We start from the raw sequence: 14,584 nt of genomic DNA, 5'->3' as shown, positions 1-14,584 counted from the left end.
ATAGATATAGTATATCAGTGGTATGTACTCGACAACCGGCAATGCATAATGCCGGCAGAATCTACAACAGTGCACTATCAAGGCACTACTAGTATGAAGGTACTATGACCAGGTAGTGAAAGCCTAAGAGCTTGTTTGCAGTGAGACTGGCTCCAGTCATGGTTACAGTACCCGCCACACCGCCCCGCTGCTCATGTGGCTGGACTAACTTCCGTCATCCATTCCAGTCTGCCTTAAACCTTCTAATCTTCTTGATTTCTGTGAGAGCAACCCTACCTGCCATTTGGGACTCCTTGCGCCTTTAAATTTTATCGTGTTTTGACTCCTTCCTATCATCCCGACCCTTCCCTCAAAGCCCCTCCTCCCCTGATTAGTGGCCATGGCCTCCCGACCTCAAGCAGGCGCCCGTCCCGGGGCCAAGTTCGCTCAGTTCAAGCTCGTTTTGCTCGGTATGTCTGAAAATATTTAGATGCGTCTTATATGGAGCTTTTCTAACTATAATTTTGAATCTTACAGGTGAATCCGCCGTGGGAAAGGTTCGACTTCTGTCTAGTGTTGTACGGGATCTCGGGCGCTAACATGATCCTCATCTTCTAGAGTTCTCTAGTATTGAGATTCGTCAAGGTAAATCAAGCAATATGTGTCCCGCCGAGCTACTGGGGACTATGATCGATAGTATCAAAAAGCGAAACAGCTAACAAGGCTATCTAGGACCAATTCGATGATTATCGGGAGTCGACGATCGGTGCTGCCTTCCTGACCCAGACAATCTCCCTCGATGAGAGCACCACAGTCAAGTTCGAAATCTGGGATACTGCCGGCCAGGAGAGATACAAGTCTTTGGCTCCGATGTACTATCGGAACGCCAACTGTGCTGTTGTCGTCTATGATATCACCCAAGCGGTATGCTCGGCCCGCTACGTCTAGTCTTTGATTGCTACCCCGCTAACATTCCACTTCTGTCAACAGTCTTCTCTAGACAAGGCCAAGTCATGGGTCAAGGAACTACAGCGCCAGGCCAATGAGAATATTGTCATCGCTTTGGCGGGCAACAAGCTTGATTTAGTTACCGAGAGCCCCGATAAGCGCGCGATCCCTACCGCCGATGCGGAGGCCTACGCCCGCGAGGCCGGCCTCCTTTTCTTCGAGACATCCGCCAAGACATCGACAAATGTGAAAGAACTGTTCACTGCTATTGCGAAGAAGCTGCCGCTCGACCAAGCTGGTCCTCGGAACTTGCGTGCGGCCCCGCGACCTGGAGTCGACTTGCGACCCGAAGCCCCTGGTACCCAGGGTGCAGGTGCATGCAATTGTTAAATTTATCGGACAATGATACATTCTTTCATTTTTTTTTCACAGCCCCCAAATCTCGATTACCCTCCTCTCGTCGGCGATAATGAACACCCTGCTCTTCGAACATACGATTCTGGTATACCGTTTTTGACTTCGGGGACCCTCGGTAGTGCATGTGGGTATGCCTCATGATCCTCTCGACTGGGACGAAGTATATCTGCCCACTGTACTTCTGGTCATCTCGGTGTTTTATGATTCCTTGGCATTATTCCTCCCCTACTTCTCTCTCACCCTTTTACCCCCTCTATCTTTCGGAAATTCACTGGGTCGAGTGAGTGCTCGACCGGAGACCTCCGAACTTATTCACGGACGCATCTGGAATTTGGCTTTAGACATGTTGTGGCAGGACCCGCCTGCTTTCTCTTTACCCCTTGTACTTCTTGTCCCTTCTTAATCCGGCGTCTGCATCTGCTCTTTACCCTACCCCTAGTTCGTGGTTTTGCTGCCCAGAGCTCTTTTCCTTTTTAGTATGCTATGCCCAGATAATACATTTCTCTTAAATTGTATCTACGTACATAGTCCCGGGTCATTGATATAATTGCTACCATCCTTCTATGCAAATATCGTAGTTTCTGTACATGCATCTAATAATTCACATCCGAATGGATTTGCTTGAAAGCTCTAGTTTAACTTCCTAGTATACGCGCGAGCTCCCACGGCCAACTAGTACGCGGAGAAATATAGATACTAATAGTGGGACACAATTATTTTGCAACATTGAAAGTAATCGCAGTTATGACATACGATAATAAACACTACGAATAATATCATGACCCAGCTAAATTCCTTTTATTTCAACTTGGCCCGTGGGGTTTGTCTTATTATGTAGCACGTATGAACCTCCCAAATCAAGGTGATGGGTGAGGAAACCGGACTGACCGCCTGCAGGATCATCGGGGCGGATCGCGAGCGAACATCGACTTCCCGTTTTCCAATTCATCCACCTTTTGTCCAAATACTCCCCGCTGTTTGGCGATTGTGCGGCTCGTCATGCTGCGCTCCTCATTTGCACCGAGTCGACAGCTTCTGTCGTCTCCTGTCCGCCAACGGGTCCCGTCGCAATGGCTTTCCAAAGCAGGCGCGAGCAGCCGACTCTCGGGTCAGGTATGATAACCAGACATAGCCTGCACTTGCCGGTACCACTATTACCATCGTTGCTAACAATTGACCCTTTCGCAGCGATTCTTTGCCGACTCCAAGCCACCTACATCTAGCCCAACACCTGCTACCCCGTCATCCGAATCCACCATCCCCCACGAGAGCATCCCGAAGCCCTCGGAACAAGGTACCGCCAACCTCTACTTTATCCGCTGTTTGTAGCATGTAGCATGCACTAATTCTACCCTCATTCAGACACGAAGGCTCCCGAGTCTGCGTCAGCGCCTGCTCCTCGCAAGCGTGGTAGCTTCCGTCGATTCCTCCTCTACCTGATCCTGACCTCCGGTTTCGCCTATGGTGGTAGCATCTTTCTCGCCTTGAAGTCTGACAACTTCCACGACTTCTTCACGGAGTACGTTCCGTACGGCGAGGAGTGTGTTCTATACTTCGAGGAACGTGACTTCTACCGCCGCTTCCCCAATGCCTCCAGAAATTCCAACCGTATTGTTGCTGCTCCCCGGGAGGAGGGCAAGCCCGTCACAATCCCCAGCAAGAGCGGTCTGTCATGGAAGGTTACTGGCGAGGAAGAGTCTGGAAGCGATGTCTCTAAGAGTGGACCTCATATGAGTGCCAAGGCTCACGAGGGCAGCACCAAGACCGAGGCGGCTAACCCAGAGCAGCGAACTGCTGCTATTACCAAGGCCAAGGAGCAAAAGGCAGCCAAGGCTGAGGCCAAGTCTGCCCCCAAGGAAGAAAAGAAGGAGGAAAAGCCTGTATCCCTTGATGAGCCTAGAAAACCTGCTGTTACCACAATTAACAACATTGAGTTCCTGAAGAGTCAGGAGGGCGATGAAAGCGTGGTTCAGGAGCTGGTCAAGACTTTCAACGACATTGTCACCGTTATTAGCGCTGATGAGAACGCCGGAAAGTACTCTGCGCCAGTTGCTAAAGCTAAGGAGGAGCTTCAGAAGATTGGCGAGAAGATCTCTGCCATTCGCTCCGAGGCTAGCCAGGCCGCCCAGGACGAGCTCAACAAGGCCCACGCTACTTTTGACGAGTCGGCCAAGGAGCTGGTTCGTCGCTTCGAGGAGGTTCGTTCTTCTGACATCGCTTCGTTCCGTGAGGAATTTGAAAGCGAACGGGAGAAGCTTGCTCTTGCATACCAGGACAAGATCAAGGTCGAGCTTCAGCGTGCTCAGGATCTTGCTGAGCAGCGCCTGAAGAACGAGCTCGTGGAACAGGCCATTGAATTGAACCGTAAATACGTTCACGATGTCAAGGACTTGGTTGAGCGCGAGCGCGAGGGTCGCCTGAGCAAGCTGAACGAACTCACTGCTAACATCACTGAGCTTGAGAAGCTGACTACTGGCTGGAGCAATGTCATTGACACTAACCTGAAGACTCAGCAGCTTCAGGTCGCCGTGGATGCTGTTCGATCTGTCGTCGAGCGAACTGAAACTCCCCGCCCCTTTGTCCGTGAATTGGTTGCCGTCAAGGAGCTGGCTGCTGACGATCCAGTTGTCGATGCTGCCATCGCATCCATCAACCCTACCGCTTACCAGCGTGGTATTCCTTCCACGGCAATGATTGTCGAGCGCTTCCGTCGTGTCGCTAGCGAAGTCCGCAAGGCTAGCTTGCTTCCCGAAGATGCCGGTATTGCTAGCCACGCCGCTAGTATGGTTCTGAGCAAGGTCATGTTCAAGAAGGACGCTCTTGCTGACGGTGACGATGTCGAGAGCATTCTTGTTCGCACCGAAAGCCTACTTGAGGAGGGCCACGTGGATGCCGCGGCCCGTGAAATGAACGGTCTTCAAGGCTGGGCAAAGATTCTGAGCAAGGACTGGCTCGCTGATGTTCGCCGGGTACTTGAGGTTAAGCAAGCTCTCGAGGTAAGTTGCATATCTGGCTTCCACAAACGTTGATTATATCTAACATATTCTCTTTCTAGGTCATCGAGACTGAGGCTCGTCTCCAGTGCTTGCGGGTGGAGTAAACGCATTTCCTGAGCGATGCTGATTTCAATATATCCTGTACATCTTCGTCTTCTCTACAGGAACTGTACCTTTAGTTGTACTTTTGCGTTAGACCCAAATGCTAGAAGCTTTTTGTGCTTTCACCCTATTTGATTATACACAGGCTATGGATTAGGCCTAGGTAGCGTATTTTTAAAACAAAACTGGAATTTTATGTAACAATTACTTGCATGGCAATTTTGAATGAGGTTGGATGTATTTAATAACTAAGTAGTTTCTCCATAGTTAACTTAGTTAGATCACGATGCCGAGCCTCAGGCCTTGAATCATGATCATTTACACCAAACTGAGCGAAGGGCGTTTACAACACTATCATTTTGTTTGGAATCGATTAATAACTGTACTATAACAGCTTGAAACTCCCTATATCAATCCAATTACTCCGAGGGAGCTCTGAAGTTGGTTATAATCAGCTGCAATATGATTAGCTAAGCTGACGCGCAACGCCATGTAGATCATCGGCCGGCATTACGTCCTGCAGACAGACATACCCGTGGACCCTCACATTAGCATTCAAGGTCCTGGCACTTAATCTTGCTTTCAAATATTACCTTGAATACTCACTGCACCCATGATTTTCCGCTGCTGACAAGCCAGGCCCTATTGCCTCCCTGAAGGGCGTGGCAAACTACATATAGCCTCATCTCCTTGGCTCTAATGTCGCAACGAGCCAGCCAACCTCCTGCACGGGAGTCAATGTCCCCGGCAGATGAGCAGCATCATGACACATCTAAAGGCAGACAATCACCATATACAAGATCCGACGGTGGCTCATTTCGGCGCACAGCTATGTCGATGAGCGGTAGTCGAGCAAGCGGGGAACTGGAGGGGAGTACACTGGGGAGCAACTCCCGGGATGGTGATAGAAGAACCCCGAATCAGCGTAGGACGCCAAGCTCAGGTGGGTTCTTGCTGGACTCTCTACCTCGCTCGAATAGTACTAGGATCAGTTCACACCGATCTCGTCCATCTGAACCCTTGCCGGAGCAACACACCACGCCCGAACCTAATATACCGGTACACAAGAAGAGATCCCGACTACCTTGGATTCGACACAAGAACTCTGCCTCCGAGTCAGCTGCGAATAGCCCCGTATCACAACACAATACCACACATGATACCCCAGTATCACCTCCAGACGACCAGCAATCCCGGGCTTCTTCATCAGCTGAGCCACCAGCCCATAATACACAGGAGGCCACGAATGGGCTTGACAGGGATTCTTTACAAATCGTGAGCTTGGCTTTGAATTTGAATGAATCTCGAAGGAGGAATGCTTCTGGATTACCTTTGGGATCTACCGGGCGTAGACCATTGTCTGTTTCCCAACCTGTCTCAGTCCCCGGGGACTTGCATGGCCCAAATTCAAGAGCAAACTATGGATCGCAAGACCAATCATACCGCAACTTTACGCAATTTTCCGAAGATGAACATCGAATGCCACAATCGGGTGGGAAATCACCCGTAGTGGATCTGCTGCCGGCTGCCGTGGTCAATGACCAAAGAGCCTATGAGTTTTCTGATAGGACCCTTGCTCGAGCAGAAAGAGCCCGGAGACATTTCGATCTATTCCATGAGTATTTGAGGCTACTTCCATTCCTACCTCCTCTTCGCAATACTCCAAGTATCAAGGAAGGCGATGCGTCAACGCATCCAGACCATGATTCACCACCCCATCGTCTATATAATCCGCTCCAAATGGTTCGGAACAGACGAATCAGGTATCGAGAGAAAAGCCCCATACACGCAGAGGCCGAAGGCTGGGATGATACAGAGAAAGTCCATGAATGGATAAACAGCATCGAAGCAAACTATCACGACAAGACCTATAACGAAACACAATCTATCAAGCTTCCAATTTTCAAGCAGGGACATCAACAAGCCTCTCAAGGGGATCCTGATGATATCGAAATGTCAGCTGCTTCGCCTCCATCAAGCCTAAGACGCGTGAGCAGAACAAATAGCGTTAAGGCTACTCGATTGCGTCTTGATTGGCAAACATCGCCTGCAGAGCTTATCGCAGACGCTGCATGGGTCGAAGCTGTTTCTAACAAAGTGAAAATCGTTGACAAGGAAGGGAATAAGATATACCCAGAGTCGAATGGCCTTGTACTGGTAGATCCAAATGCCGACCTCGCGGCCATCCAACGAGAACGAGAACGAAGGTCATTCGACGTTCCTCTTTCTGCAGATGATGGCCCCTCTTCTAGGCATACTTCATTATCAAGTTCTCACCCAGCTCGTGCTCATGAGTTCAAGAGCGTGGGTCGGGGCCGCCACAAGCACAAATTCCAAAGTCGGGCTCAAAGATCAAGAAGTCGCAGCATTTCCAGTTCGCGAAAACCGCGACGATGGGATAGGATGAGGATGCGCCCGGGCAGCGCTTCCAGCTCGTCCAGTGACGATGATCGCAGATCTGTGGATCGAAAACATAGGACCCTAGAGCATTCTCGGAGAGACCTAGAAAAAGTTCTTCACAGGAGTCTAGCAGACTCATCCGAATCCCGTATATCTCAAAACAAAGCGCCCGCAAGAGCCTTGAATAAAGAGCGCAATCAACCACCCCTATCCCTAAATACCAAAGGGAACTTTGCGGCAAGGCAAGCTTCGTTTTCGTCGGCTGGAAGCCTTGAGGATCGATTCAACCCGCGTGTCTCCATAGAAGGCATGGACAGTACCGCACCAAATTCTCCTGCTCAAGTTGCGTACTTCCCAAGTATTGCCGTTAACCTGTCACCACCTTCGAGTCGATCTCCGTCACCAGCCAAAAGAAGTCTCCGCCATAAGATTGTTGCGCGCCATGAAAGAAGCAAGAGCAAGCAAGGAGATCGGGAGTTCCGAGATAATGAAGAACCAGGCTCCATTCCGGAAGGAACGACACCAAATATCTTACCACCTCCATTCGAGCAAGCCGAATTTTCCTCCAAACTTGAACCAAGCCCCATTCTAGATGTTGTTTCTCCATCTTATATTGAGAGCCCTGGCGCGAATGAATCTCACAGAGAGGATTCCTTAAGGGGTCGGAAGGGCCAACATATGCCCGAATCGAAACTCCGTGGAATTCTCAAAGGCCCAGGCCGAATAGCAGAGATGGTGGGCAATGAGGTTTCGAAGGTTGGAGACCTTATTTTGAAGAAAGAACTGCCTCCTGATTCTCGCAAATCATCATCCGCAACCACGCTTGCCTCGGATTCAAGCGACTCCGAAGAAGAAGAGAAGAAGTTTGACAAGCGGTCCGGTCCTAAAGGTCTCTTGAGACGTCTACCAACTCGCGCAGATGAACCTGGGCGTCTCATTCGCCGAGATTCGGATAAAGGCACACCCCCAAGAGGCGTCGGTCCGACTTTGCCAACCTTTACATCGCCATTGAGAAAGGATGACAGGAGTGGAGCGATTGAGGCCATGGATCTTGGTAGCCCGGGCGAACGTACAACTCCATCGCGCGGTAGCCCTAAACGAATGGGGTTGTCTCGAAGCAAAACACTTGACTTTGGCCCTCCCTTAAGCTCACATCGTGGACATACAAAACCACATCAGATCAAGGATCCCTCAGTCCCATTCAGTTTGACTCGTCCTCCTGTCACTGGGCTAGCTCAAGCCTCACCTGGGTCTCCGAAAGACAAAAGACCACCTCTTTCCGGTGGCACGCGTGCCTGGAGTATTTCAGATCGCAGTCTGCAAACTTTGAATGATTTCGGTGTTCCTGACAAGGCGGAAGTCGAACGAACTCGAACTCTCCTCCTCTCATCAGGCATAAAGGCACGTGAGATTACGAGAAGGGCTCATACTATTCGTGACCCACCGCCCCAATGGCTTCAAAACTCCGCAGGGTCATCTGCATCTATTCCTCGGGTGACCAGGATCGGCGAATTCGACCTTGCTGCTCAAAATCTCCTCCAAAGATTCGAAGTGACACAATACTCTTTCCAGCAATCAATGCACCACTTTACTACGACGACTTCTTCCCCTCTACGCTCCCAACTAAAAGACCTGGAGACTCTTGTTTACCAAACACTTACACCTCGCGTGCGCGCCACTGCCGATGATGCCGAAGATATGTGCGTGCAGCTCAACTCAACCAGCACGCTCGCTGTGAAATCACTCAGTGACGCCCTTGATCGAGGTATTCGAAAGAGACGTCGCCGACTTCGGTGGGTTCGACGCACTGGGTTCGTCCTACTCGAATGGGCTCTAGTTGCTATGCTGTGGTGGGTCTGGTTGATTGTTATGGCTTTCAAAGTTGTCCGTGGTGTCTTTCGCGGAGCTATTTCCGGTGCTCGATGGATTCTCTGGCTGTAATTTATTTTCCACGAACCGTGATTTATCATTTTTCTTGTACATTTGTGTTATTTTACATTTCCCCTCACTATCATGTGGTTTTCATATTCATTCTTCTGCATAGCGTGTCGATTATACCCCCCCTTTTCAGGCCTGGAGATGTTGGCCCTGCCTTAATTCTTTCTCGGGAAACATTCTACTTTTTTTTTTTTTAATGAGCCCTTCGATGTCACTTTGTTCACACTTCCATCTATTCCTTTTGACTATGGTGTTTCATAAAAATGTTTTAATGTACAAAGAATCCTTTCCTCACGCAATGGGAATTGAAAGAACCGAGAGCGTTTTCATCTTACGATCCATAAAAGAAACAAATATTTCCTCCCCCCCCCCCGTGGGACTGTATAAGTTGACTAATATTGCTCCCCAACTGGCGTTTTACCCCAAATAATCCCCTTACCCTGGTTGGCAACGAGTTTAGCGATTAGGCTCTGTGACAATCTCTCCGCTCGCACCGTCGATATCCAGGCTAACGGATTTATCAGCGTCCCAATCAGACTTGCTACCGACCTGTCGCTTTGCGATGATTGATTCGGATGCATATTCTGCTCTGGCACCATGTATCTCGCAGGAAGCGCAGGAGCGTAAGGTATTGGAACAAATGAAATTGCGACCTTCTACTACGAGGGCTGACAGCTTTCGAAGAGCACGAGCTTCGCTAGAATTATTGGCCCATATCAATGGTTCATATGCTACCCGATCACCAGACGCGCCAATGCGATTCCGCCCTTGAATTCTCAAATTAGGCATATCCCAGAGAGCAACACCGGAAGGTGGTGCAGTACGCGTAAAAGCTGGATCAAAAGCATGCACGTTTCTCAAGCGAAGAGCATCATGATCATCAAAGATGGAGCTGCACTCGTCTGTCCAGCCTAATATCTCAACCTCCGGCAGCTGCTCGGTCGGATCTTCTGTCCTCCCAGGAACGCATTGCATAAGGCTCATGTGATAGATGTTCCTCAGATCCCCACGAGAGGAGTTGAAGTGTCCAATTTAGCCTGCCAGACCAACCATGATCAAGCTCTTTCTTGCTGCGAGCAGGCGCCTGACATTCTGGGTACCGATGTCGCCGAAGCTCATCTTTGTGTCGGACCGAAGAAGGACCGTGATGCCCAAGACACTAATTTTGGGTGTATCATTGGGATTGGGGTAGTATATGATGAACCCACTAATCCAGTCTCCGCTCTGGATCTTCATAGACTCCACCCAATTTCCACCTCGAGTATCATCTACTCCAAAAAGCCTTAACTCCCAACTCTCGTCCGGTTCAATAATAGCACCCATGCCAACAAGATGTTTCTTGGCATCCCAGAAGATCTACAGCGTACATCACAGAGAGTATTATTCCAAGACTTTACCCAGAATGACTTTTCTAAGCAGTGTTCCGGAGGTCGATCACGAACGACCGACATGTGTAGACAAACTGCAGCTCCACGTATCAAAGCCGCTCCGCGGTATCAATCCTCCTTATCTGTGATATCTGCTTGAGCGAGATAAGGGCCCGCGAGCTGTTTGCATACGCGCCAGACTCGTCGGCGATTCGCAATGCTCATGAATGGACCCCGGATGCCCCTTCGAGGTGTTGAAATTTTATTAGCCCATATGAATAAGTCACGTAAAGACTTTTCTTGGGACTCATTGGAGTTAGATTTAACAGCGTTATTGCTGTTGCGAGTTGACAACACAAGGTCCTCTAGAAAGGTTTGCAGCTCAAAGAACCAAGGCATGCCATTTTTCATATGGTGGAACCAGAAAGAATTATCGCTATCTAGGGCACGATAGATATGAGCTGACGCATTTGTGAAGCTCATGAGAGATGGAGTGTCGAGATTGGATACAACTTTCAGCACTAGCTCAAATGGCAGGTTTGTAAAGGGATCAGGGGCTCCTGTTTCCACATAAGCTCTTGGTTGACAATGAAATGGTACATGATCTCTTGCGTGATGCCAGGCATCGGCAATATAGCCTTTTGCAAGCCCATTATCCTGGGTTGGGTTTGATATAAAGAGCTCTTCTCCCGGCCTTGCTTCCCAGAATTGTTCGTTCGGGGGTTCTGGCTCCCCATATTCGACATGGAGCAAACGTGATGCATGTTCCTCAGTATGCGCACCTAGGACGCTGTAAATAATGTCTTTATCGAGATTTCTCGATTGTGGCATCCAGCTCCCACCAATAGATCGAGCGAGCTTCTTGGAGCCAATATCATGAGCCACTGAAAAGTGAAAGATGTCAAAGCATTGTGGATGGAACGGGTAGACAGACGGCAAGTCATCAATTTCCCAGTATGCAGACAGGGCGTTGTCTTGTGGAAAGTTTGGATCGTCTCCATCGGCATCAACACCTCCATAGTCACCGCTACGACCGATATTCGAGATGAATACTTTGTTCAGAGAGGTGGAATCAGGATTTAAGCCCACACACTGCACCTGTTCTACCCACGCAGCCTCTTCCGTCGTGATGATCTCCGGATCATAGGTTCCATCTTCTCCTTCGCTGTCAAAACTGCTTTGGCTACCTGCGTCATCCTCGGGCCTCTCAGGCTCTTCGAGCTCTCGATGTTCTTTTAAGATTGTTTGCAACTCGTCGGGAAGTGGCTCGCCCCTTTTTTGCAATGCTTCGATTTGCTCAGCGGCCGCGGACAAACGCCGTGCTCGAAGAAAGCGAGCTGTGCGAGGTCTTTTGGAGATGTGGTAATTGAAAAACGTCGAACCGCAGAAAGCACAATAATAATCCCAGGACCCCATAGTGATAAACTTGAAAGGGTGTGTTGTTTCTTGGTGTTGTTTCCTGTTGTCAAGCAGGTTAACTGATATTTCGAGAAAAAAAAGCTACGGTGCAGGGTCAGCGGGAGCCTAGTATCAGGCTCCGACATCCTCGCAACCTCGGACATCTGGACCCACTTTCAAATTTGGTATGGTTCAGGGGCCCAAATACTATGTAGCGGCCGCAAAGTGAATAATATTCAGGAAGTTTTAAATTTACAAACGATCCGGTCTGCGGATATTGATAAAGCTGGACTATGTACATAATTATAGCGAAGCAATAACTTTACTTTCTTCATAGAATTCAAATTCTTAGATTTCTGGGTGGGATACCCTGTCGCACGGTCCAGAATTAAGAACAAATCCTTCGGTGATATCATACTTGAAAATCCCGAAATCGCATTGTAAGCATTGATGTACAACAAATTATTCCAAGGCTCACGATATCAGTGGACATTGCTCAGACTCTGCTGATGCGGAATTTCCTGGCTCAACGCTTGCACTGTCGCAGATTTCAGATCGTGAGACTTTGGCAAATTAGTCACTGGATGCAGGTCACCAGGTTGGACATTGGCATCAAAGACCGTTGACTGGGACTGTGTTCCCCAGCCTTCCTCACCATCAGACGCGGTCGAAGCATCCGACACCCGCGACTTGGAAACAATGGTAGGCTTGAGACCAAATTCCATTTTCTCAAATGATTCGCCTTCAAGACGCTCCGTTCGAAATCCAGTCTTCATTTCGTCATCCAGAATATCCACATAAGAATATGCAGGATATCCTGCAACTGCCAATCGCTCGTAGGAGTCCATTCCTCCCAGCTTCCACTCGGTCACAGGCTTCGTTGACTTTCCCATAAGGTACTTATAGACAGTGTTCCCTTGATCGTCCTGCTCTTTCCAGCGCTTGTATTCTCCACTGGGACCAAGGGGCCTGTAAAGCGCATGCTTGCTGTTTGTTTTGTTGAGTTCCTTCATTCTTTCCACTCGGTAGTTCACAACAGGGTGGATAAATTCGAAAGTTTCGCCGGCATATTTGCCATCTTTGGTACCGTATTCTCCTGGAGTACGCCATTTCTTTCCATTGAGCCAATACATTGACGTGAAACTGTTGATCAGGATGCCTTCTCCCCAACCGTACTTCCGAATGCCTCTAAAGGCAGGTCCGTCAGGATCAGCGGGTTTTGGACGATGAACAACAGCTGAAACCGCCGATTTGGCAGTGTTACAAACCCAGTCTTTGAGAGACTCGGCTTTTGCTGTCTTGACGGAAGCCTCCCATTTGGAGTATTCTTCATTGAGCTTGTGAAGACGCTTCTCACGGGCTTTCAGCGATCCGATGATAAATCGCTCGTCGATAGAAAGGTAGCTTTTAATCTGATCCAGCATCCATGAATAGGTAATGTTGGACATCTCCTCCATGTCACCCTCATCCTCCAAGGTCTCGGAATCGCCTCCGCCAATATTGACGTGGTAACCAGGAAACCACACTTGCTTTAGCTCTGAGTGCAGACTCAAGCGGTTTTCGAATTTGATTTTTCGTCGAGTTGCCTTGTTCCAAGCTCTGGCAACCTGGTTGACCTTACGCGCGGCAGCATTGACCTCGGCGTCGGTCGCGTCGCCTCCTGCTTTGAGGTCTTTAGCTTCTTGAAGAACTCTTTCATATTCCTTTGCAGCCTGGCTCTCCTCTTGTTGCCTGGATTCGACTTCTTCGGGCGTGGCGGTCTTGTTTGGCAGATAGTAAACCGATGGCGAAAAGCATTGGCGGTGTTCGTCCAAAGCTAAGGCTTGGAAAGCGTGTCTAATGTCTGCAGAGGAAATACAATCAGATCAGTACCACAGTCTTTGGGGAGAAATTAAAATGGAGATGGGAAAGAAGAAGATTTACTCACTGGGTGATAGTCCAACATTATGCCAGCCATCCTTTCCTGTAGATGGTAACTTGAACCCAAGCACCTCCGGCATACCAATAGAGCCGACGGTGTCAAACACCCCGACAACTTCCACTTCTCGCGATCCTTCCTGTGCCCAGTCGCCTTCAGGGGCATGTGTATAGCGAAAGGTTCGATCATTCTCAGTACCAGAGCCCTGATGTTCATCGGCCTTCCCCCACATCCAGTCAAACCAAAGGTCACTCCGATCGAATCGCTTCCCATGCTTGACTTTCTTATAAACAGCCCAGAGGTCAGGGAACTGGTTGAGATCCCACTTTTGACAGATACCAATATCCGAGATTAAACCAGCAATTGTTCGAGCCGTGTAAGCTCCGCGCGAGAAACCAAAGCACATTATCTTGTCACCAGGACGGTAATTTAGTACGCAGAAGTTATACGCCTCGATAACATTCTGTTCCACGCCCTGACCAAATGCGCCTTCGACCACATCTTCTACTGCGCTTCCATTGGTCCCAACTCCAGAATCGTAGAAGACAATTTGCTGCCACTGTTCACCCTTTTCGTCCGTTCCGATGTGATTCAAGGAGCGACAAAGACGGGTAACGTTAGAAGGTACATTCTTCTTGCCAGAGACCGCGGATTGCCAGGTCCCATCGCAGCAAATGACGATGCGCTTGCGAATCGGGGCACTCAGCGCGTCTTTTCGGTGGCGCAGAACGTAATCTTCGCTGTGGATATCATCCTTGTGGGCGGGATCCATCACGAAGGGGGCAAGAAATCATAAAAAATTCAGAGATATCCGAGAAGCCTCACTTCAGCCTCTATAGAGAGTGGAATAAAGATTTTGAGGCAAGATCCGGGAGGGAGGGGAGGCTCCATAAAACCCGATCTGCAAATTTGCAGCTCGAGCTGAAAGAACACCCACTCGGCATGGGGGGCCTGTTTGTCACACTTCCACGGGGCAACTATTGCTTCAAAATATCCACTTCCAACTCGTCGGCGCGAACTTGTGGAGCTGACACGAACCTAGCTCCGTGCACCAGCCAACCAGGGGTTTGTGATTTGGGGGGGCTCGACGCTAAGACTTTCAGCTACTCCACTTATGGAGG

General features: G+C 49.3%; 6 protein-coding genes across 6 annotated transcripts; 3 read left to right on the top strand and 3 right to left on the bottom strand.

Moving 5' to 3' along the window:
- Positions 1-379: 379 nt before the first annotated feature.
- Positions 380-1,317, top strand: N7478_008561 (Rab family GTPase; the record flags this gene model as incomplete). Its single annotated transcript, XM_056924775.1, has 5 exons — positions 380-449; positions 517-536; positions 598-624; positions 712-903; positions 970-1,317. The coding sequence occupies 5 exons, from the start codon at positions 380-382 to the stop codon at positions 1,315-1,317; spliced, it is 657 nt and encodes a 218-aa protein (XP_056777501.1).
- Positions 1,318-2,343: 1,026 nt separating this feature from the next.
- On the top strand, positions 2,344-4,444 carry N7478_008560 (MICOS complex subunit MIC60; the record flags this gene model as incomplete). Its single annotated transcript, XM_056924774.1, has 4 exons — positions 2,344-2,457; positions 2,533-2,665; positions 2,734-4,340; positions 4,400-4,444. The coding sequence occupies 4 exons, from the start codon at positions 2,344-2,346 to the stop codon at positions 4,442-4,444; spliced, it is 1,899 nt and encodes a 632-aa protein (XP_056777500.1).
- A 697-nt stretch (positions 4,445-5,141) lies between these two features.
- On the top strand, positions 5,142-8,783 carry N7478_008559 (uncharacterized protein; the record flags this gene model as incomplete). Its single annotated transcript, XM_056924773.1, has 1 exon — positions 5,142-8,783. One exon carries the CDS (start codon positions 5,142-5,144, stop codon positions 8,781-8,783), a length of 3,642 nt encoding a protein of 1,213 aa, XP_056777499.1.
- Positions 8,784-9,236: 453 nt separating this feature from the next.
- N7478_008558 (uncharacterized protein) lies at positions 9,237-9,755 on the bottom strand (the record flags this gene model as incomplete). Its single annotated transcript, XM_056924772.1, has 1 exon — positions 9,237-9,755. One exon carries the CDS (start codon positions 9,753-9,755, stop codon positions 9,237-9,239), a length of 519 nt encoding a protein of 172 aa, XP_056777498.1.
- A 521-nt stretch (positions 9,756-10,276) lies between these two features.
- On the bottom strand, positions 10,277-11,563 carry N7478_008557 (uncharacterized protein; the record flags this gene model as incomplete). Its single annotated transcript, XM_056924771.1, has 1 exon — positions 10,277-11,563. One exon carries the CDS (start codon positions 11,561-11,563, stop codon positions 10,277-10,279), a length of 1,287 nt encoding a protein of 428 aa, XP_056777497.1.
- A 464-nt stretch (positions 11,564-12,027) lies between these two features.
- Positions 12,028-14,235, bottom strand: N7478_008556 (T6SS phospholipase effector Tle1-like catalytic domain-containing protein; the record flags this gene model as incomplete). The annotated part of the gene is made up of 2 exons (XM_056924770.1): positions 12,028-13,388; positions 13,473-14,235. 2 exons carry the CDS (start codon positions 14,233-14,235, stop codon positions 12,028-12,030), a joined length of 2,124 nt encoding a protein of 707 aa, XP_056777496.1.
- Positions 14,236-14,584: the final 349 nt, after the last annotated feature.

This window comes from Penicillium angulare (assembly GCF_028827245.1).
Source record: "Penicillium angulare strain IBT 27051 chromosome Unknown utg000005l_segment0_segment0, whole genome shotgun sequence".
NCBI classification, from domain to species: domain Eukaryota; kingdom Fungi; phylum Ascomycota; class Eurotiomycetes; order Eurotiales; family Aspergillaceae; genus Penicillium; species Penicillium angulare.
The sequence above is the reverse complement of the archived record's forward strand: the minus strand, read 5'-3'. Positions and strand labels throughout refer to the sequence as shown.